Source organism: Thermobia domestica, chromosome 6 (genome assembly GCF_964235325.1).
Source record: "Thermobia domestica chromosome 6, izTheDome1.hap1.1, whole genome shotgun sequence".
In the NCBI taxonomy this organism is placed as follows: domain Eukaryota; kingdom Metazoa; phylum Arthropoda; class Insecta; order Zygentoma; family Lepismatidae; genus Thermobia; species Thermobia domestica.
Genome location: NC_137459.1, coordinates 251,371,304 through 251,397,000, shown reverse-complemented (window position 1 = coordinate 251,397,000; position 25,697 = coordinate 251,371,304). Strand labels below are relative to the sequence as shown.

The 25,697-nt window shown below is 36.1% G+C and overlaps 1 protein-coding gene across 1 annotated transcript in view; it reads right to left on the bottom strand.

Annotated features, from left to right (window-relative positions):
* The window catches only part of LOC145688477 (ER degradation-enhancing alpha-mannosidase-like protein 1), a 90,669-nt gene extending 68,023 nt beyond the window's left edge, over positions 1-22,646 (bottom strand). Inside the window, exons 1-2 of the mRNA XM_081762762.1 lie at positions 22,191-22,646; positions 4,783-4,959 (exon numbers count right to left, since the gene is read on the bottom strand). Coding sequence (XP_081618888.1) covers positions 4,783-4,959; positions 22,191-22,462 — 449 coding nt within the window. The 5' untranslated portion in view covers positions 22,463-22,646. The remainder of the gene's footprint in view (positions 1-4,782; positions 4,960-22,190) is intronic.
* Between the last annotated feature and the right edge of the window lie 3,051 nt (positions 22,647-25,697).

Genomic DNA, 25,697 nt, shown 5'->3' with positions numbered 1-25,697 from the left:
TGAAGACCAGGTGCAATCGGAATGTGTAGTTTACTTTCCCCATATGAGCATGACAGGTGTGGGTTCAACATAAGTGCGAACAATGCTGGATTTTACCGCTTACCTAAATACCCACCGACCCCACGCGGTGCGCGTTTGCAGTCACACTCGATACCACCAAAGGCGTTCTCGGTGATAAGCAGGTGTCAGGGGTAATCATTCGACAGTACTATGAGAACGAATATAATGAGTGCAAATAAACTTTTTTGCGGGGGAGGGGGGAGGAGTACACAATAATATACATGAAAACAACCTTAACACATTATTTCATTATTTGTCACTTCCGATAACTCGAATCATTGTTCGAAATGTCCCCACGTTCAAACTCTAGTTTTTTCTTCTATCTACTTTGCTCTTTCACTTGCTGATAGGTGCATTTGTAAGGCAGTTTTATTGAAATAAGATATTAGCGAGTTAGTATGCATCTTGTAAATTGTGGAACTAAATTTTCAAGATTATCATAACCTAAAATAACATTTGAATACAAACGTAATAAAAAATACGGGCCACAGTACTGAACTTTCTCGCTCCAATGTCTTAAACATGTTGTGCTACAGTAATTACTGAAATATTTATGAAATATGAAATATTATGTTTTCGGAAAAGTTTGTCGAAGAAAACTAAGCTCTTCGTGGGCTTTTTTTTTTTTTTTCCATGAGAAATGACTTATGCCATATATTAAAATCATTCATGAAATATTTGTTTATGAGATAAACAAAATTGCATGAGTCGTATTTGAGGATTTTTTAAAATGTAAACTATCCCTTGAGGATATTTTCACGAGAAGTGATTAATGCAATATTATACTATCATTAATGAAATATTAACACAATCACCTGAGTAGTTTTCGAGAAAATCATCCGAAAATAAACATCCCCAAAAGTTGAGAAAAAGACTTATAAAATGCTTCATGTGGAGTGTTTTACTGTATGGGGCGGAAACGTGGACATTACGTGAAGGTGATGAAAATCGAGTGGAAGCCTTCGAAATGTGGGTATGGAGAAGAATGGAAATAATTAGTTAGGTCGAGCGGATAACGAATGAGAGTGTGTTAGAAATGGTGGGTGAGAAAAGAACACTTTTAGATATTATTAGGAAGAGGAAGAGAAACTGGTTGGGACATTGCCAAAGAAGAGATTGTATCATGAGGGACGTCCTAGAGGGTATGGTGGCGGGAAAGAGAGGGAGGGGGCGAAGGAGACCACAATTAATGGATAATATAAAAACAGAAAGATCATACGTGAAGACGAAGAGGTTAGCGGAAGACCGTGGAGCATGGAAGCTTCTCAGCTGTGGCAAGTGACCTGCCAATAAAGGCACAATACCTATGATGATGAAAGTAAACTATCCTCTCGTATTTTTTTAAGAACAAATAAGGTATGCCATATTATCAGGTTATTAATGAAACATTGATTTATGATATATGGACAAAATCTCCTGTAGGTTTTTGAAGAAGTCATCCCAAAATAAAACATTCCGAACATTAAACTATTTTTTTCTGGATGTTTTCAGGACAAATAAGTTATGGTATATGATCAGGCTATTAAGAAATAGTATTTATGGTATATGAAAAAGCATAATCTGATTCGCTTAGGAGAAAATCGTCCGGCAAAAGTAAAAACCCCTTACGGATTTTTCTTAGAAAAATGAATTATCCCTTATTATAGGGTTGTTAATGTAACATTGATTTATGAAATATGAACAAAATTGTTATAGTCGTTTCTGAGAAAATCAGAAATTTTGATTTTCACCGTTTACCAGTAAACTACCATTATTTTTCGGGGTAGGATTCAAAACCCACCCTAGAGAATCTTGTAAGAACCTTAGTGTTAAAATTTCATCTTGAGGCGTTGAACGGTATGGCCTCTAGACGAACGAACATATTTATGTCGGAACGAACAAACGGACACATCCAAAGTGCGTCTTTCGGTATGTAGGGGAATGAAACATGTAAATCCGTTGAAATTTCGAATTCGATGTTATTTCACGATTAATATACTTTCTTCTCTCCTATTCTCGCTCGAAAGTTAAAAAAGAATCACTTATATCCTATGAAAAGAATAAATTAATTAAGAAAAATCAACTGGATAAAATTTTATTGACAAATGAAAAAACAATTGATTTTTAACACATTAATTCCTCTATAGATGCGAATTAAATGACAGAAAACGAGTGCAAAAATGTACGACTGGACCGAAACTCGAACCCAGGATCTTCGGCGTACCGTATCGATGCGTTGACCACTACGTTACCCAGTCCGCTCCTTGAACAGTTACGCAATCCTTCACTCTTGAAGTCTGTATTCGTTCACTTAGACCACTTCCTTCATTATTGTCTTTCCATTTATCAATATAATGTATAATACATTGTCCGAGATGTACCGAATGTGGATATTGGATTGTCCAAGCACAACAGTAGTTTCGGCATAAACCGTGTGATCTGAATGAATGAACACCGACTTCAAGAGTGAGGGAATGTGTGGCTGTTGGAATGTATGGAAAGACCGGATTGAGTATCATAGTGGTTAACTCATCGGCACGGTACGCCGAAGAACCTGGATCTGAATCTCGGTCCAGTTGTGGATTTTTTCTCTCTTTGTGTATCATTGGATAAAATTTACACTAACATGTACGACGATCTATTTTTCTTCAAAAACTGATGTCATCTCATCTACACATGAAAATGAAAAATCAAAGATATATATATTATCGGCATTTTTCAGATTTTTATAAGCAAAGTGGGTGGCCAAGTATCTTCAAACATCACTCACTATATGCAAAGGCAACAGTATTTTATACTTTCTAAAATCGAGAAATGATGGAATTTCATGTAAATATAACTACCATGCTCTTGAAGTTAGAAGAAATCTTTATTATATATCTATGATTTCTTTGAAATCAACACTGGAATTATCCTTAATATTAACACTTAAAGTAGAACAGAACTGTAATTTTCAACATGTAATTCTGGTCCTTTAATGTGACCTGTGAAGGTACATATATTCCGACTCAAATGTGCTAAAGGAACTAAGAAAAAGTTCCAGAAACCTTTGATTTAGATTTATGTCATAGTTACCGGACTGAAACTTACGAATTATATGCAAAGAAAAACAAGAAGGAAAAGAAAACATATTTGGTCTAGGAATTAATTCGTGCGGTTGGTACGCACACATTGAAGCTGTAGTACAAACACAAAATACATAAATACCTTAAGAAAAATATTGTCCATCGCTAGCCACCACTTTCACCCATCTGTCAGGCAATGTACGGATTCCGTGGCGAAAGAAGTCCTCATCCTTGGAAGCGATCCAGTCAGAGACCCATGTTTCGATATCTTCTGAAGAAGTAAACCGCTGTCCAATCAAATCGTTGTTCATGCAATCGAACAAGTAGTAGTCCGAAGGAGCAACGTCTGGTGAATACGGCGGGTGGGGTAAAACTTCCCATCCGACATTTTCTAAATAGGTTTTGACCGGTTTTGCGACATGTGGGCGAGCGTTATCATGTTGAACAATAAGTTTATCATGTCTGTTCTCCCATTCTGGTCGTGTTCTGGCCAGAGCTTGCTTCAAACGCATTAATTGTCGTCGATAACGTTCTCCATTCATAGTTTCACCCGGTTGCAGCAGCTCATAGTACACCACATCTTTCATATCCCACCATATGCACAGCATAACCTTTGCACAGTGAATATCTCGTTTTGGTTGTGATGGACCTGGTTCACCTGGTTTCACCCAGGCCTTTTTTCGTTTAGGGTTCTCGTAATGGATCCACTTCTCATCACCCGTAATAATTCGATGCAGAAACCCCTTTCTGCTCTGTCGTTGAAGCAGCAATTCGCAAATGGTTTTTCGTCTTTCAACGTCTCTGTTTTTCAATTCATGTGGAACCCAATGTGACATCTTTTGAATCATTCCCATGGCTTTCAAGCGTTTGGAGACTGTTGTTTGATCAACGCCTAATGCTGCTGCAAGTTGTTCCTGCGTTTGACACGAATCCTGCTCGAGCAATGCTGTCAATTCTTCGTCTTGAAATTTTTTTGGCTGTCCAGCTCGCTCTTGGTCTGCCAAGCCGAAATCACCACTTCTAAACCGTGCAAACCACTTCTGACACGTTCGCTCAGCTAGAGCATGGTCACCATACACTTCCACCAAAATACGATGACTTTCAGTCGCACTTTTCTGCATGTTAAAGTAATGCAGCAGGACACCCCGCAAAAACACTTTATCAGGCACAAATTGCGCCATGTTCACTTAACTACAAACTGGTGTTGTTGACGCTTTAATCCACTGCCCTATACTACGAACGATACGCGATGACAGGGGTTTGCAACACATGTGTGGATACACGGAACTGTGGGACGCTCCGTTCGTTGCGCCATCTCTTGTCCACCCGCACGAATTAATTCCTAGACCATATATATATATATATATATATATATATATATATATATATATATATATATATATAAAAACAATTGTCTGTACTATTAAAAATAATAGGATGTTTCCTCAAAATAAACAAGATTTCTTAAGAAAAAATTACAGAAAATTCAAAAAAATGTGTTTCCACTTGTAGGTAGAATTAATGCACACAGGTAATTATTGCGTGCCTTATAAAAACTTTAAATTATAATTTCGTTAAGAAGAAATTAATTTTCGGACTGTTTCTCAGACCGTTTGTGATCACCAGCTTTTTAAAGTTAAGTGTTTACTATAATCTTTGAAATATTTGGAGCTATTACCTTATATTGGCTTCAAAAACTTGAACAGTGTTATCCTTGTTAAAACTGACATTATTTACCACATGTTCAACTGCTTTCTGGAATTCAGATATGTTTCCCAAAATGGCCAATGTATCCAAAGAGTCTACTAATGTTAGACAGTAATCACCTAGTATATCATTGATATTTATATTGGATCTGAAACAAAACAAAACAATAGAAATGACATTACTTGAAAAGAAAGCAAACATTTTGATTTAATATACGCAATATTTTTAACGATGAACAAATATAAATGATTTTTTAAAGATAAACAATATAAATGATTGATGATGAAAACATTGTTGGAATTGAGAACTAAAAGAAAAGGAGAGTATCTACAGAAAGCCCATACATACACTAGTTCCCATAAGGAAGCTCTATTAAACAATTATACTCACGCCTTCAGGCCACAAGCACTGAATCACTGCACTTCACATACAATATAGTACGTAACAACTCAAGCGTCAATAACTCCGATTTTCATTGTTATTTTATTTCCATTTTCGTTTTGCATAAAACGAACTTTTTACAATTTACCATACGCGTTCATTGATTTATGTTCCTTCACTAACATATACTAACAATTTCTTAGATCACTTTACAGTTTCAACAACAAATAACTAATACTCACAAGGGACATCACTCAATTGTCCGGCTCCGATTTCAATGAAATTTTTGTTGCTGATAGAGGACATGTGTTCATTACTTGTGATGACAGAATTTTTTGCCATGGTGCATGTTTTCTATTTTTTAATAATTTTTAAAAGTTGTGATGTGGTTAATAGAGATTACTGCAAAAGTCCCTTATTACCCTTTGTAAACGGAGTGTTAATGAAAGAGCAACCATGTAGATACGTATAGAGCCTAGGGGGAAATCGTATGGTACGTATCACCTTGACGGCAGCCATCTTGAAATCCGCCATTTTGAATTAAAGTGAAGTTTTGAAAACTGAAAACCATAGCATGTGGCTCCAGATTTTAATAGTAAATTTTCCCCAAAAACCAGGTATAGGAAATAAATAATTACATTGCCTATGAACTCAATAATTACATGGCAAGTCTTCAAAATTCAGAAAGATTGCTGGATGCTTATCCCAACACTATTCATGAACTGACAAATCGCAACTCTTAAAAAAATGTAATAAATTTAGAAAACATGAGCCATGGCAACAATTGCAAAGTGCCAGTTGGAATCTTAAAACATGCGTTGGAGTGTTTCCAATTTGGAAGATCGAAGAATGGATGTTTGCTGCACATTAGAAGACCCTAAATTCATACTGGTTAACTATAGAACAAACATAAGCATATCATTGGCTTTTGGGGAAATTTTACTATTAAAATGAGGTGTCACATGCTATGATTTTCATTTTTCAAAACCACTTTAAATCAAAATTGCGGATTTCAAGATGGCTGCCGTCAAGAATATCCTTATCGTATCACCTTCCTCTAGGCATAATATGTATTACAGAAACCTTTATCTACTTATTATCATTAATACGCGGGTTAGAAGCGGAGGTAAGGGACTTACGCACATAGTAAGTATAAACAATTAATATGCCTGTAACTTTTCCCCAAATGGGCGTATCTTAAAACTAACTTCACCATTGTCTTTCCGATTAAATTCTAGCCCGAAATTATGTATCATGTTACCCTACTCCCATTTAAAAACTTGACCTTAATTCAAAATGGTGGATTTCAAGATGGCTGCCGTCAAGGTCATACGTACCATACGACTTCCCCCTAGGCTCTATACGTATCTACATGGTTGTTCTTTCATTAACACTCCGTTTACAAAGGGTAATAAGGGACTTCTGCAGTAATCTCTATTGACCACATCACAACTTTTAAAAATTATTAAAAAATAGAAAACATGCACCATGGCAAAAATTTCTGTCATCACAAGTAATGATTACATGTCCTCTATCAGCAATAAAAGTTTCATTGAAATCGGAGCCGGACAATTGGGTGATGTCCCTTGTCAGATATGAACAAAAACACCAGAGGTGCAAAAAGTGCAGCCAAGTTCGTCAGCCTCAAAAAGTGTTGAGATGAGGATGGATGAGCCAAGTTCCTTGGCCAGTGCCTCTGAAACGAACACTGGAACTTCGCGCGTAGGTGTCTAACATATTCGAATACATTAAGATGTCTGTTCCTAGTTTCACGGCCAGGACATTTCAGCCCTAAGGCTAGTGGCGATCCCCAAATCCACCACGCTCACAAACACCATCCCTAAGGCTCGTTAACATCATTTACCTTGACACTTCGTGCAGGAATATAAGGTTTCCTTGTCTGGGTTTCGAACCATCAACTCTTACTGCAGTATACTGTATATGTGCCTTAGCGTCTTAGCAAAGTTGATATTCGTAAGGTTGGTGGTGGTCCCAAACCCACCACGCCGACCACCACTATCCCTAATGTTCCTTAACATCATTTTCCTTGACACCTCGCGCCAAGTTCCAGTGTTCGTTTCAGATGCAGTGGCCATGGAACTTGGCTCATCCACCCTCATCTCAACACTTTTTGAGGCTGACGAATTTGGCTGCACTTTTTGCACCTCTGATGTTTTTGTTCATATTTCACTTCTTTCTGTAGTTTACCATGTCAATGTCGTATATTGGCATTCTCAATTGTGGCATATTGCTGGATTTAAATTTAAAATTGTACATTTTTAAAGGAGTCATAATGTGTCACATGCAACATTAGTTCCCAAGGGCTCTCCCACCGGGAATCGAACCCAAGACCCTACACAAGCAAGGCGCACATGCTAGCCACTAGAACAGCGGGGAGGATATATTCTATTAAATATTTGTCAGAGAGTTATGTCCAAACGAGATTCTAATTCATTTACCCGAACTACAAAATCACGATCGCTAATGTCTCAGTTTTCATTACCTAAATACGAAGAGTATCAACAGGGCCCAAAACTCTTGATGCTGAATCCTCGCTGCTACATCACTAAACATAACTGGCGTTTCAATATACTTAGTTGTTCCCTACCTTTCCACATTGCGAAATTACGGAGTTCATTACATGACGCGCATGTTGCGAGTTTCATACTGCCTCGGGTTTTCTCTCCAATGATATACACCTTTCATAAAAGCTTGTAATCTTAATTATATTTGCCACCAACATATCCTAACTGTATATAAAACTACATGAACCGACATAAATTAAAGGGGTGCTTCCGGTTGACGTGGAAAGTTGAAATTATGAAGAGGGATGAAGAATTTCCCCATGTTAATTAAATAGGTCTTTTTTTGGACCTATAATCTCATGTTTTAGGAACTTGGAATTGGAATTAAAAATTGAAATTCGGTATGCTTGTACGTTTTCGTTAGTATTACCTAAGTAAATCAGTAACTTTAGAGTGGTTTTATGGGGAACTGAAAAATCTTTCCCATGGTATTTATATGGCACACCTTTTACACCCCAAAACTATAGGGCACTTCCTGTAGGGCTACAATGACTAAATTTGACATGATTGTAGCTTTTCAGAACTAACCGACCGAAAAATTGTCAAAAGTGAATATCTTTAATTTTTGGGAGTCTAAAGGGGAGATGAAGAAATTCCCCATGCTATTTAAATGGGAATCTTTTGGACTTATAATCTCATATTTTAGGTACTTGAAATTGGAATACAAACGTGAAATTCGGTATGTATGCTTGAACGTTTTCGTTAGTATTACCTAAGTAAGTCAGTAAAAATAAAAATTTCCAACTGTAGAGTGGTTTTATAGGGAACAGAAAAACCTTTTCCATGTTATTTATGTCCATGTTTCAGCAAGTTTTATCAGCCATTTGACTTTTCTGTGTGCTTCTGTGACTGTGCAGTGTTCTGTGAGTGCACCGCTTTTAACATTTCTTGCATTATTATTTTATCTTGTGCTTTTCTTTTTCTGCAATCAGCCTGGTGCCCTGAGTGACTGTTTTAGTGTGTTCCTTATGACATTCTCCTCTACGGAGAGTACGGTTTTCAGCTGTGTGTGTTTGCGTCTCTTCGCGTCTACTGTGTGTCCTCTTACCTAGTGATGGGTGCTAAAAGACCTTCGGCGCACCCACCCCAACCTTTTCAATTCAATTCAATTCGATTACTGTGGGCATGTTAGTTTTCTCCCCATCTCACTTTCTATGACGATCGGGACTGAATTTGGACTTAGACGACATGAGGGAATGTCATCAACTAGCTTAGCGACACCGAAAACTATGGATTTAACACTAACATCGGTCGTTTTCGATTATTTTTACATGTCACCCCATTTTCGTCTCCTAGGGTTGCTAGGAGTGTCTTACCCCCACACAGTTTCATTTCCTAACATAAGAATCTCGTGAGAGACTATTTCTGGCATAAATTTCAAACCATTTCTTCCCGTTTGAATCTCTTCTCCTCCTCTCCATAGGATAAACATCAAAAAATCCTAAACAGCCTGTGGTCTCTTCCAGACTTCGGTTTCTTCGATACACTTACTTTGAAGTATGTCAAGCTAACGGTATGGATTTGTATATGGGACAAATATACACACATACATACATTCATTTTTATACTTAAGATTTACATACATGCGAAATAAACAACGGAAATTATCTAGAAAAATACTTGATTTGCAAACTTCGCTCACTGTTCCTCATCATAAGTCAGCAAAGGAAAATAGGAAGAGTCGAGAAGGTTAATCACTGGACAGAAGAAGCTAGTATAATCAAACGCACGCGGTTCGAAACAGTTAATAAGAAAAATAAGACACACAAGACAGCAATATATATACTTAAACGATAACATTTAATATACTTAAACACCAGGATTTAGAATTAAACTAAACACATTTTACAACTGGAAACATTTATGTATATTATCCTTATGCTAATGACGTTTTACTACTTGCACGTAATGAAAATTCTTTTACTGATATTTGAACAGTTCAATAATCAGCGTCCTAAGTTGAAGTTCACTCTCGAGCTTGAATCTGATAACTGACTTCCTTTTTCCAGATTTACTGATTACTCAAGCGCATAATAAATTTGTAACGAAAGTATATCTAAAACCCACTGGAAGTACTACTTATATACATACATCAACAGTCATCCCATTCAACACTGTACAAGGCCAATATTTGGAAGAATTTCCTCCGTAGGGCACTACAAATTTGTGATCGTCCATGTGATCTCAATGATGAAATAGTTTTTATATCAAATAGAGGAAAGAACGGCTATAAGTTCGTATCTTACAAGAATGGGTTAATCAAACACACAGATTGATACAAATTCCTAAACAAGCTATTCGCAAAGAAACAAAAATTTAATAGAATTTTATATTTTCCACAATTATCGACAAAAATTCATCATATCTGCTACCAGTATACCTCCATAAAGTTTAGAAAAGCAGCTCACTGACTTTAAAAGTTGCTTTATTGATCTATTAAATAAGTGAAGTATTTATCGTGCTCAATGTGAATGTGATTCTTCACATATAACGTTAAACCAAGCTCAATATTAACACTCAAATTAAAGAACACTTTAGATAATCAAAAAAGTAACAAGAAGAGGGTATGTTTTAAGTTATGCTCATTCGGTGGTATGTATTCCTGTTCCCATACCATATTTCTCCTATACGTTTTTATCCTTGTTACCTTACTGAGGATGGGGATGGAATTGTTGTTCCGATACGTCTGGAGAATATTTAGTTTTCCCACTGAGAGGATATACTGGTAAGAAACCAATTTTTTGTTAATTAACAATAAGAATTTAATGAATATGAAATAACGAATTTGCGCAAAAGCCTTAATAAATTCAATTATTAACTAGCGACATTAGAGTAAGAGAATACATGAAAATCAATATGTTAAGTGACCGAGTTAACATACAAATATCATGAAATAAACTTGGAAGCAAAATCCGTTACAAGAAATAGCTTATTTTTAATTCGTATGTTAGTGGACGGATACCAATCTCAATGAAAGTGGTAAAGTTGTAATAAGTGTTATGTGAAATTAGTTTAGTCCGGGAATCCTTGGGCCAATTTTCTTTACAGGACAGTACACACGCAGTTAATGATGAGTACAAAGGACTACCAGCCTGAAAGAAGTAACAAACGGATGTGAGCATGACTCCCAAGTCAGTCGAAATATCAACATAAACTAAAACAGAGAGGACTACATCTAAGGTGAGAAGTTTATTTACTTTAGATAGGCCAAAGATGGCATATAGGTAAATATAAGCTAGTTCTGGTTGTCCTTAAGGACTCTTCTTTTAGTTTTGGGGTGAACTGTTATTCTTTCTTTTGTCATTTGGTACTTCTAGTTAGTTGTGTTTGCTGCGTTGTTCGGGCATGTTAAGAGGATTTTTAGGTTTATGGGTGATATATCTCCCCCTCGGAGGTATAGTGTCACATTTGTCTAAGTTTACAGGAGAGCAATTTTATCATGCTGATTGTTACTTTTATTTATTTTCTGCTACTGTCTGTCGAACATAAAGAAGTTTGAATACTTCTGGAGGCTAGTAATTTGATTTGTTCTGCGGTGTTCCAGAAACTAATGACAAGAGCAAATAGCTATTATATTACAGTCATTTCAGGTAGAGTCATACATTGCGCAATGTTAGGTCGATGAAGTTTGTTTCTTTTTCCAGTTTTTTTCCGCTTTTGTTCTTTTCACTATTATTTTCATACTGTCTTTATTACTTGTGTTGTTATTGGGCTACACAGAGTCTTTGATTACATACCTTATAGCTTTAGTTTGTTCCCAAAGTATTTTTTATTTGCATTAGTATAATATTCATTGTATTGTGAAATGTTTAGGATAGCCTTTTAGTCTGTAGTTAGTTCTCCGTACTCATTTCTATATATTTAGCTTATTTCAGAAAGATTCCGCTTTTTATTATTATTATTATTATTATTATTAATGTTTAAGAATAATCTTTCTCCTTTGTATCTCTTCAAGCTGCGAAGCTTTTCGTTTATCTTATTCTCTCTCTCTCTCTCTTTGTGTTTGTGTGTGTAGTAGTAAGGTGGGAGGAAGCAGTTATTAAAATGTTTCATTTATACTTGCTTAAGGTTATTTGGGTATCTACTTCTAGACTGCCATAGATGTACTAGGGGACATTAGCCTTAATTGAATTGAATTGAATTGAAAATGCCTTTATTCCTGAGGCGAGGTTCAGCCGTAGGCTGCTCTACCACCTAACCTAACAAAAGTATAATTAGGAATATTACATGGAATATATATAAAGGTATTTTACAAGTACATATATAACGACAATAAACATATAGCGTTTAGTTAACTACAAACTAATATTATATATATATATATATATATATGAAGAAAACCAATATGAAGTAAGAATTCATTATATATAATTCTGAATATTCATTATATACAATTCTGAATATTCATTATAGTTTTCTCTCTAAACGGCTCTTACAAGGGTTCATTCTCAAATCTGAATTATACCTGAAGGTACCATTATTCTATTTTCTAGGTTATTGCTGTACTTGGATTTTTCTTCTAGTTTTTCTACAATGTTTATGTTAATTAATACTTAATTGTATGACTTTTTTTTCTCTGACTTTGAATGCTAAAGCTAGGCTAAGTTCTTTGAATCCACTTATGTTTTTGTTTATTTGATAAGTTTTCTGAAATTCAATAGTTTGAAATGTAAACTTTAGTCTACTTTTATCCTTATGAAAATTATTCGTATATTCTTTTAGTTGTTTTGTCACAGTACTAGGAACTATTTTTAACTATATTGTCCATAAAACTGAATTCAATTACTGTCTTTAATGGACATTCATGAACTAGTTATTGAAGGTATAGTTCTGTTTAGCTTTTGCCTTTTAGAACCACCAATTAGACTCGACTTAGACTAATGTCTAATACCGAAAGTGCACAATTTTATGATATTCTACAAACGTAAGTACACAGCTATTTGTAACGAAAGGCCTTCAGGCGATTTAATGGCAGTTATCTAGTTACAAAACTAGTTGTGTTGATGCACCGCGGAACCATCATTGAGGTCTTGTTACTTTTTAATGTTCTGCTGAATTTTATGTCGACACTCCATAACTTTTATTTCAGATATTGGGAAGTGACAATAACTTACAAAAGATACCTGATGACTGTTTTCCTTCAAATAAATTTCTAGATTAACAGAATGAAAGAACCTGTCACCATATAGTTCGTGTACCATAGTCTTGAGGACTCTCACCGAGGAATAAATCAGTTTGACTTCGAAACTAATAAATATATTTTACTGGATATTTCAAGTAAGAAAAAACTGATTTAATTAACTTGTAATACACAAGGGTTTGCCATGGTCTAGCAATATTCTGGTACACAACATACCTGTTCATTGTGATTTCAGAAGTGCGCCATGAACCAGAATAGGTAGTAATTCGAAGGGAGAAAGTAAAGTCTATATTCCGGATATGGCATCAGTTCACTTCCATGAAGTTCCTACATTTTTTGTTGGATTTTTGAAGTCGTGTATAGTTTTGTGTTATTCTATTGCAGTATTGCGCGCTTTCGGTTCACAAACGCAGGATATTTTTGGCGTAGTGAAGCATATAGCTGCTCCAAGTGTTTGAAATAAAGATTGGCATTGATGGTACGACTTTTAAGAATGGATTCGAAGTGAAATATCCCCTCGTAGTTCCACTACATACAAAGGATTACCTTTGCTCAAAACAGCCCTGTTTGATGACTGGTTCTGGAAATTGGCCCTTACCCAACCGCTGCTTTTGCACATTCGTATTTCGAGAAAAAACCTATTTTTCGTAGTGTGTGACAATCCGTTTCAGAAAACGCACATTACCCGCATTTTTCGGTAGTTGTCGGCACACATCCACTTTCCTCTAAACTTGAGAGGGTTCAACTCAGCACATGGCACAATGCGGCAGCTTCCGGTGGTTTTCCCCAGTTCGTAACCCACCACAATGGACTGGGACATTTCGAGATGGCTTGACAATCGTCGTATGTTGGTGACGATGGAGTTTTCTGAATCGCATATCGTATGACTTCAGAATCTGTTGCCGTGGAGTGACTCGACCTTGGCTGATCTTCGACATTTTTACAACCTGTATGAAACTTCTGGAATCAACGAGTTGCTGTGCCGTGGTTAACTGCATCTTTCTCTTTCGCATGATAAATGTTTTGGGTTGCTGGCGCAGTGTTATGACCCGAGTTCGAATTCATAAAGATTTCACACATCAGATGATGTTGATTATTTACAGTTACTGCCATTAAAATCTGACTAGAGATACTGACGGGGTGGTTGTCTCCGTATTGAATAGACGGCTTGTCACACTACCTGTTGCTCTAGTATGGCCTTGTGCTTACGGTCGATCCCGGCGTATATACGCAACTGCTGCTTGGATTGTAGAAATATTGGAAGATTTATGACTCACTCTTGTACATCCCATCGTGTCTTTGAATAATTGTTTTTGATTATTAAATTCTGTTAGAACTACTGCCAGATACACAAATGTAAAATTATAAAGTAATAATGCATATTACGTTTATTTCCTGTAGCCAGCCGTCACCCGGCTGAGTATTGTAACGTTTTAATTATCCTATTCATTGAAAAACAGAAATTTATTGAAGATAATAATAATAAGTGATAAGAAATGTTCAACTTTCCTATAAAGTGAAATGTACACCTTCGTTTCTCTCTCTCTCTCTTTTAAGGCAATTTTACGCAAATTTTTGGCAGGCCTCATTTGCAAAAATTCATTTTTCTTCCACTAGATCAAAGACGAATTTCTGAGGCTGGCAACAAGAATTCTGTTTTAGATGTTTGTTTGCGATTTGCTTGCGTCGAATATATAATTTTTAAGAATCATATTTCTTACCATTGGAGCATTTACTGAATTAGTTTCAAATACTCTGACTTGTGAGTAAGATAAAATAATTACACATTGCGCCATGAATAGGTTTTCAGACTCATTTAGAAATCCGCTAGTTGACATTCAATCCCTCTTTTTTCCTTATTATCATTTCAATCAATTTGTTACGCAAGGATATACGATTCAGTTATAATTTATAGCACACGCGGTTCCTTTTCGTTCATTTAACAGTTCTCTTGTATTCTAACAGTTCTTGACCCAATTTTTCTTATATGCTCCTTTATAGTTCGTTAATCAGTTAATTTGTCCTAATCTGTGTAAAGACTGTAAGATGATTGGTCTACAGTATATTATATTTACTTGTAAGTTTTTATTAGTGCTTCTGTGACAATGTTAAAATAAATAGTCGAGTGCTGACTTGTTTGAATATCTTATATTTACGTTGTGAGCTGACTTTACTCATGAACTCCCTACATATATAGGATATTACACCAAAGTACCAATACCAATAATAATAATAATAATAATAATAATAATAATAATAATAAAAGTTATTTTGCATTCAACGAAAATACGTAACAGTGATAAGAATATATATATTCGTAAATTTTGTAAATCAAGCAGTTGTTTGTAATACTGTGAAGAAATAAACAGATTAAAGTCACATTCCAATTGCAATATTGCAATTTTTAAGAAAAAATTTAATTGTGACAAATCTCAGAATTTAATCCGGGTGAACTATACAATGCCCGCTCCAGTTGGTATCCTCACGCAGACACAAGAAATTACACTTGATTAATTTTAACTACATTGGTCCAAACTTCCCTAATCCTAAGCTAACCCGACCCTACTCTACAATATCCTTTTAAAGCGGTCTTATCAACGCGCAACTGAAGCGTGTATGGATTATTTAAGTAGTTGTCACTTCCGCTCTCAATCTAAGTGCAAGAATCTAAACACATTTACGGTTCCAAACGATACGTCTACTAGATAAAGAAAGCATAGGTCGGTATAGGTTTCACTTTATTTTCATGTAAATACGTTACCCTGCCTTACATAACTTTAATTCATTTGCTCTTTTGATTTCCCTGTTTCAGGAATTAAACAAACACTGTAACTGTCTTTCGTTATAAGTCAATGCAAAACACAATCATTATAACTTCCATTTGCAGTTCATGACGTTGAAACCCAGCGAAACAAATGAGCATTGAATGCAGGCGGAAATAAATCATTCTTAACCTGTCCATTATCAAGTTTACCTCTTAATTCATTTAAGGTTAGCAAAAGATTGTACTTTATTCATTACTTAGCATATTACGGATATACGTTTATCAAAGAGTGTAAAAACAAGAAGTAAAGTGTTGTGTGAATTTCTTTCTCCATATTATTACAAACATGGAAAATGACGAATTTACAGTTTTCGCTTAAGATATTGTAATTAAGTCGTGTTTGTTCTTAACAAATAAAATTGTAATTCGGTCCTTATAGAACAAAGCTTTTTTTTTTTTTTTTAATGGTAACGGTACTGGGATAGATTAGAACGTAGGCGTACTCTAGATAACAGACTAATTGACACTACAATTGGTAGGTGGTGAAGTGCACCGAATGGTAAATTGGCAGATTACTTTTCTGAAATGAAGCCTACCACCCCAAGTCCGACTTCACCTTCCCGTGGTTGTGCTTTTAACCCTTGGTGGAGAGAGAGTATCAAACCCGTGTGGAAGGTAAGGGGGCAAAAGTAGTTGGGCATGGTCCCCCAGGTTAAGTGTTGGTCGTCAGACTGCCAACCTAACACCGGAAAAAATGTCATTGTTAGAAGACCGGATCAAGAGAAAACGGGATCGGAAATGGAAAAGGGGCAAAGAGATGTTAATAGGAACCTTCAACGTCAGAGCTCTATAGACTAGAAGCACTTCAGAAATTAATAAATGAAATTCAGAACTATAATATAGACATTTGTGGGATACAGGAGATGAAGTGGAACAATAAGGGAATTCAACAAAGACAAAATGAAACCATTTATTGCAGTGGTAACGACAAGAAGAATGTCAGGCATAGTCAGAGGTCACATCCAGTTGACAACAGGGTATGTAAAATCAGAATAAAAGCAGAACCATATAATATCACTATCATTACACACCATGCACCAGCAGAAGAAAAAGATGACAGTGTAAATGATGAGTTCTAAAACTAGCTAAATAAAGTGTACAACCAATGCCTTATATACGATATGAAAGTAATTGTAGGTTATAAGAATGCAAAGATTGGCAAAGAAAGCTCCTATCACGCCGCGACTGGAAAATACAGTGCAAATGAAACCACGAACAGCAGCAGCATGAGACTAATTGATTTTGTATTATTCAAGAATATGGTAATATCAAGCACATGGTTCCTTCATAAAATACAAAAAGAAACTTGAAAATCAGCAGATGGAAAGATTGGAAAATCAAATTAACCGCTTTGTAGCAAACAGTTGATAACAAAATCAGAATAAAACCTACCATCTTGCAATATCCGAGATGTGAAAATAAGAGTAGGAACCAACACAGACTCTGACCACTATCTGATAATAACGAACAGCAACGCAAAAATAAGAACAAAGCAGGAATATAACCCACCAAAAATTATGGAATGGGATATAGAGAAATTATGAACAATGAGCCAATGAATACAGGAACAAAGTTCACTCAATATATAAGAAAAACAGAATGGACAATAAAACAGGATATCAAAGAGGTATGGATGCCATTATAAGAAAATATTCTCAGAACAACAGAAGAAGCTATAGGAAAAAAAGATTAAGGCCAAACGAAACTATTGGTTCGACAGAATGCGAGATAGCAATAAATCAATGCAATATAGTCAGGAACAACGTGTTAATACACAGAACTAGGGAAAAGCAGGAAATATACAACTAAGCGAGGAAGAAAGCGAAAAAAAAAATATTATGAAAGAAAGAAAAAGCATAGCCTAGAGAACAAATAGAAGTTGAAAATATAAGATACACAGGCCAGATAAGAATCTTCTATAGAGAAGTTAAATAACTTAAACGAGGTTTCAAGCCATACTGTGCAGCTATTAAGGACGAAGATGACAATCTTCTCAACTCTAAAGATCTACTAAAACAATGAACGAGTATTCCATAATGAAAAAGAAACACAAAAAACTGCCGAGATACATTACGAAAGTAAAGAAACCATAAACTCATAAAGCGAATAACGAGCAACAGAGACCTCAATAGTTCAAGAAGTTAAAGAATCAATCAAACGATTAAAAAGCCCTGAAATGGACAATACTCCACGCTGCAGAACTCCTTAAGGAAGAAGGTCAAGAAATAGAAAACATAACGTATATTGAGAAAATTTGAAACGAGCCTTATAAACCTGCCCGAGGAATGGAAAACAGGATTAATTAACTCAATGCGTAAGAAAGGCGATCAACTGTCCTGCAACAACTACAGCGCGATTACACTATTCACAACAACGTATGAAGTCCGGACAACCATCATACACAATAGACTAATCACATTACTAATCCTAATGAGATAGTATCAGGGTGGTTTCAGAAGAGGACGAACAAACATACACTCACTATTCACAACCTGACAAACTCTACTGAAATTCTGGAAAAATAATATCGCCATATATAATTTTGTCATAAATTTTAAAAGCCTATGATAAGATACACAGGTAGAAAATGTGAGACGCACTTCAGAAACTAGGCATACGGAATAAGTAGTAAGGGAGCGCGATCGCTCAGTGGTAGAGCGTTCACCTCCGGTGCTTGGAGTCCCTCGTTCTATCCCAGTTCGCGCCGTGTGGACTTTGTGGTGGACCAACACCGTGCTCGTGGGTTTTCGCGGGGTTCTCCCGTTTCCTCCCACTTTCTTCATTCCACCAATTTATTCGTTTCTCATAATCACCGTCTCCTTTACCCTAACTGGCATACCGTGGAACGTAAAACTACAGATTTCATTTCATTTCTGAATAAGTAGTGCAGCTATGTAAAATCACAGCAAAATATTCAAGAACATACACAAAAATACGAAGTACAGTGAAACCTGTCTATGTTGGCCACCATCGGTTCCATCGAAAAGTGGCCAACATAGCCAGGTGGCCAACTTACAGAAAATAAGTGTGATTTGGTATTTTTAGAATAGGATTTTTAGTATTACTTGATTGTAAAATTTTAATAAGCAGTGGCACGACAGCTACTTATAAATAATGTATATTGAGTAATCATAAAATACACAGTACTAGAAAATATTACTATAGTATGTTTAATATATGTGCATACCTTTCTCTTCCTGAAAACTAGTCTGGTACATTGGATTATTCGGATTGAAAACACAATAACACAAACAACCATGAAATAGAAGCGTATGTACGCAGTTTATTGAAATTGATATTATAGCACACTGAGTTATTCAAATTGAAAACAAGAAAAGCTAAGTTATAAATTGGAAAATCATATGCAATTTATATTACTTCTTTTCAGTTATTACTGAATGGTGGTTCATTCTAGACGTATTTGTTTTATTCTTTTTGGCAGATATGCACATTCTAATATTGTAGTTAACTACCTCTTGTTAATGAGCTAGAAGTGTTTCCCTCGGGGCAAAAGATGTTTTGAGAAAATCTTGAGGGAATTGATATCTCAAAAACTCCGCTATCTTTTGACAAGCCGACAGGTGCCAATAGTTGACAATTGAGATAGTTAGTTTTAACCTTGAGAATTTTCCGGAATTACTAAAGCTCCCCACTGATGAGAGGAGTTGATATAGCTAATGGTTTTACCAAAACAGACAAGGTAAACAAATACGAGTACGTACAACCATTTCATGAATTCCTGTACGTGCTTTTTCTTATTCACACCTTCCTTCACCACCCCTTTATGAGGGTAGCGTTCTGGCCATTGACCTCCAAGAACAAATCGTGCGAATCTATGCTTCTTTGTGTCCAGTCACAAATACAGAACATCTGCCTCTCATATGGGAATACGAAAAAGTTAAGAAAAATAACAAAACGGTATTTTGCGTGGCCAAGATACGCAGGTAAATTTATCATTATCATCATAGGGTAAACATTGCTTCAGTGTGGCCAACTTCCAGAGTAGTAAGTAACGAATGTCTTATGGGAAAATGCAGGTTCAAGACGAACTAGGCCAAGATAAGCAGGTGGCCAAGTTGACAGGTTTCACTGTAATATATCAAAACAATTTCCAATTCAGAAAGATGTCAGACAGGCAGAAAGATTACCCCCAATACTGTTTGATTTGGTGCTAGAAGCTGAAGTGCGACGAGCAGGAATAAAATGAACTGGAACCTTAGTGACCAACAATCAACAAATTTTAAGGTACGCAGGTGACATTAACATTATTAGGAGGAGTCAAAGTAGTGAAGGAAGCATTCATGAACTTAGAGGACACCTCAAAACAAGTAGGGCTGGGAATAAATGAGGGGAAAACAAATTCATGATTGTGTCTAAGAACAAACTACACAAGAAGAGACTAGGATCACATCTTTATATTGATTCATACAAATTCCCAATACTCAATGAATACACCTACCTGGGATCTATAATCACGGCAAATAATGACCAGAGCACAAAAATCGAAAGAAGAATTATAACTTCAAATAAAGCCTAGTTTGAACTACTTCCCTTATTAAGATAGAACTTTATCTAAAAAACACCAAATAAAAAATCTACAAAACCTTCACTAGGCCATTATTTACATACAGATCTTCTTGGTCAGTGCAGAAAGAAAAAAATACATCTGTTGGGAAGCTTTGAAAGGAAGACACTAAGGAAAATATATGGAGTAGTAAAAATATATGAAAATACATATCGAATCAGATATAACAACAAACCATAGATTAGGTACGCAAATACAGGCATAGTAACATACATAAAACTTAACCATTTACAATAGGCAGGGAATACTGCCAGTATGGGAGAAGAAAGAGTAGTAAAGAATACTTTCTTAGCTGACACAGAAGGCACAAGGAGAAGGGAAAGATCCAGAAAATGGTTTTACGGGATATGAAGGAAGGTGGAATACAGAATTGGAAAGTAGATGTGGCAGACCGGAAGAAATTGAGGCAGATTCTGACGGAAATTAAGGTTCAACTAAGAGCTGTGGTGACACAGAAGAACACTAATTTGTGGAAGATTTTCTTTCAACATTCCACTTATGGTTAGGTATACTTTAACTTGGGGTATTATCCTCTTTCTCGTTTAAACTCTTTTGAAAGTGAATCTATTTTCTGTAAGGTACACATATTCAATACCTGTACTGGTTAATATTACATTGTCTATTGTTTGGTTATCTTCCGATTACTGTGATTTGTTTACGTGTTTTTTCATGTACTTAAATCACTTGCAATCGAAGCAATGAATCGGAACATTGAATTGTGTGTGTCTGCTCTATTTAAGTATAGATATACCCAGAGTATATTTTCAGAATAGTTAAGATGAAAACATTGCTACAAATCTTTAATAATCCTAACGTAGCACAGGTAAACCTAATCTAACTTCAATGCACACTTTAATGTAATCAGCTGATTCGCACTTATCCATCATATGAAGGGGTAATTTGGATAAGGGGGTATCGATCTATTTCCGGTAAAACGATATATATATATTTTCTCCAAGTTTGAGCATGTCCGTATGTGTCTAGGTGGTTCTAAAGTAATATCTCTGCTCCGTAGCAAACGCCTATCTCCAAAAATAGCGTGTGAATACCAGGAGCGGATCCAGGACCGACTTCTGGGGGGGGGGGGGGGTTGTCATACTGCTACTTTCAAGGGCTCCAAACTTTGGGATGGGTTTTATTTATATATATAAAACAAGAAAGTTTCCTCTTCTAGGGGGGCGATCGCCCCTGGTGAATACGTTGGTTAATTGGATAAGGGCGTTTGTTTTTCTTCTCTCCTGAAAAATTGAAGAATTGCTAGTTACGCCCTTATCCAAATTTACCCCTCATATGATACACTATATGCTTAACACTTCATGAATTAAAAATTATAAACTCACTACCACACAATTGATCAAAAACCTAACTCTACACAAATAAAGGTTTCTGAAGACTATAATCTACTGAGTTCCATCACACTAAAACAAGTACTGGATCTAACCTGACCTCCGTAAGTATACTTGCAGTTCTTTATACAGAAATAAACATCGTAAGCAATTCATTGAAATAATCTTATTTTATATAATATTCCCGGATGGATTATCTGCACCTCAAATGAATCTACGAAAGTGATCCCGAGGAAGTCTTTAAAATGTTTGAATATACATATTAGAATATAGTAAGGATACTAGGTTTCAAATATGCAGGCTTTAAATAGTGCTTTATTGATAATATATAGGTGCTCAGAAAATTATCATAAAAATACAAATGAGATGAGGAACAAATAGAACTGCTTGAAAATAATGAATAAAACTATACTATCCAGTCCATGGTCAAAAGTTTGACTGATTAATGGATGACCCACAAAGTTTTTACCATTACTGTACATAGTGTGTATTTTTTTTTTTTACACATCCTTACTTACGGATTTTCGTAATCTGGTCCTCTTCCGGCACAAAGAATTGGATTTAACTCGTCCATAGGAAAAGCGTGTTCCATGTAACTATCATATCCAAAATAAAACATCTTCTTCGCCTCTTCCAACATTTGTAGCCTAAGGTACTCAGGAAAACTTCCATATTTTTTATCTAATTTGTCCAATGGTTGTTTAAATATGTTCAATGCACCATTACTGATGCAAACTAACAAGTTCAACAACGAGATAAAACACAACAATATGTAAGAGTGCAAAGGCATATTTCCTTGTATTTTGTCATAACTCTGTCAATGTTCTACTGTTTAGTCCAATTACATTCTTACACATGGAGCCCTGTGCATGGAGCATTCTGCTAATCCACTGTTGCCAAGAAAATAATACAGAATTCCGCCAGACATCTGAACAAAACCGAAAATAATTAGTTCAACCTTTCGAGGGAAAAATATTTTTACGTACTAAACAAATGATCATGATTAATTACTATCTACTTAACGGATGATAAATGACCAGAAACATTTAATATACGAGGGGCGTATTATAATGATTTTCAGACATAACCATATAGGTTACACAGCAACTGATGTGTCCACCTTCTCAATATAACCTCCCTGCATCATTATGCCCTTTTCCCCGTGTCGTGTAGCTTCAGAAGACCCTGTTAGAGCTAATTGTTAGGAGTCCCACGCACAGTGGCGCAACCAGCTATGAGCTCGGGAGGCCCAGGACCCTCCGAAACTAACCTGACTTATCTTGTACACCAGAATTGTAGAAATATTTTTGTGAAATTTACAAACAATCATTTTTGTTTGTCATTTGTTCACTATCTTTAAAAATATGCAAACTTACACACATACACGCGCCGTGCGTAAAGAGTGCGATTAATCTGTAGTAAGTATTGAGGCATGAGATATCACGTGCGAAATATCGGCTTAATAATTCTGAATTTGAATTTTTATTTTAAGGGCTTTTAGCATGTTAACAATATGGATAATTAAATTTCTTGTAATAGGGAGATTTCAAACTTTCACTTTGTCCATATCAGATGGTGCAGCACGTCGTTAGCAAACTACTGTACTAGGTAATCTTAGCTCCTCCCGTAATAAAACCCTGGTTGCGCCACTACCCACGCATGCATGTTTGGGCATCTTGTTCAAGTTCATGAGCATCTATGCCGCCGACTACGCAGAGGTTTTCTCATTGCTTTGAACGAGTAGTAATCGCTGGGAGCCAAGTCCAGAGAGTAGGGAGGATATAGCAATAAACCCTAGGTAATCAATGGCAGTAGATGCAGCAAAGTGTGGTCTGCAGAAGTAGCGAGACATGGTCTGCAGGAGCAGCGGTTGCAATATCAAAGGTATATGTGTATGCACGAGTGTTCCTCTCCCGCAGCATACTTGAGTCTTATCCAAATAATATTCACGAAATATGAAGAGGAAAGTCTCTTCAAACTTTATTTGTATATTTGTTGATTTAAGTATGTTCTCTAATATTGATTTAATATATAGATTATTTCTCTTATTTCGAACAAAATAAATAATCACTGTTAATGTACGGTTATACATTATTTATATACAACATTTCTACACCAATGTTATTGAACAAGAGATAAATAGAATACATAGCATGTGTTGTAAGACGTGAATGAGGGCGTTACGGAAAAATAAAAAATGCATATACTCATGCACAATTTAATTAAATATATCATATAGTATTTAGAACGGAAGCTCATTGTTTATTCTTTTCGAGTTGCTAATTTTTCTATTACCTACTAAAATCTGGAATGTTGCTCACCAAGTCTCTCTAATCGAAAACATCGCTGCCACAAATATTTTTCTCTTTATATTCTTTAAGGTAGAGAAACACCTCTCTTCTCCGACAATCGGCATTTTCTTAGCATTTCTTTATATAGACCTATATACTAGCATCAATTACCCTCTTTGCTGGGTTAAATTAAGGGAAAAAATAGTAATATGTTTCTTTAGTCATATTTAGGATTAGGATTAGGCTTTATAATTCTGGGCTTTCGGCGTCTAAGGCCATTCAGCCCGTCACGTTTCGAGGGATGACGTCCCTCGGCGAACACATCCAATGAAAGGGAAGGAAGAAAGGATTTGGGAAAGAAGGAAGCGGCCTGGAACCTATAAATTAGATACCACCACGGCATTTGCCTGGTGTGAATGAGGAAAACTCAGGAAAACCTCATTCAGGGTTGCTGGCCTGAAAAAGCGTTTTACACTTTTTCGACCAAGCGGCCCCACCGGGAATCGAACTCAGGGTTAGTCATATTTATATATTTTACTATTACTAAAGCGCTCTTTGATATCGGTCATTTTTGATAATTTTTATATATCCCCCTCCCCTTCCTATTGCGGGGCACGACATCAGAAGCGTCACTGTTCATCTCAGCGACCCCGTAAACTATGAATTCGACACTGATATTGATCATTTCGATCATTTTTATCTATCTCTCCCTACCCCAAGTTATGGGGTTGAAATTGCATTTAAACCGCATCAAAAAGTGTCACTGTTCATCTCAGCGACCTGGAAAGCTATAGATTCGGCACTAAAGTCTGTTTCAGGCAACCTGATAGGAAACTCCTCTACCTCCCACCACTTTCTACTACAGAAGGGGAAAGCTAGTCGTTAACCTTCACAGGGAGGGAAGCTTTTCTAGTAAATATGATCGAGTAAACTCTAAATTCGTATGTCTATTCGCTCGTAGCTGATGTTGAGAAAGCACTACTGTTCCTTTTAGCTATCAGCCCCGAGTAAAAAACAATTACAGTTTTTAATTTTTGTCTTGAAGAAAAGTATTGCATATTATTTATGTACTAAAGTTTATCCAACTATAAAATATTTTATTGTCTTAACAAATATCGAAAACATTAAAATCAATTAGAACTCAATCCCCCAATTTCGTATGAATGTATAAGTTGAAATGAAATGAAATATTTGTTTTCCGTCTCTCGGTTATGCCGGCTAGGCTAAAGGAGACGGTGATGATGAGAAATGAATGAAATGGTGGAATGAAGAAAGTGGAAAGAAACGGGAGAACCCCGAGGAAACCGACGCACACGAAGTTTTTCCACCAAGAATTTCACATGACGCCGGCTGGGATCGAACCAGGGACCCCATGCACCAGAGATGAACGCTCTACCATTGAGCCACCGCGGCCCCAATGTGGAAGTTGTTCCCTAACACGAATACAAGAACAGAACTTCGGAGTTTCGAAACCAAAATATTGATAAAAATATTTGGACCAAAAGAGGCAAACATTCAGGTGAATTAGAACTCTATACAAGCTTTTGTTTCACAACAACTGCAGGTCACCGAGCATTATAGCAATAGTAAAATTAATACGTATAAGATAAGCATGACACGTTGCTTGTATGGGAAATATGCACTAAGTCACCAAGTCCAATCAAAAAACTTATGAGAAGGAGATTATTAAATGGGAGAAAGAGAAGAATTCCGGACAATGTAAAGCAGGATCTT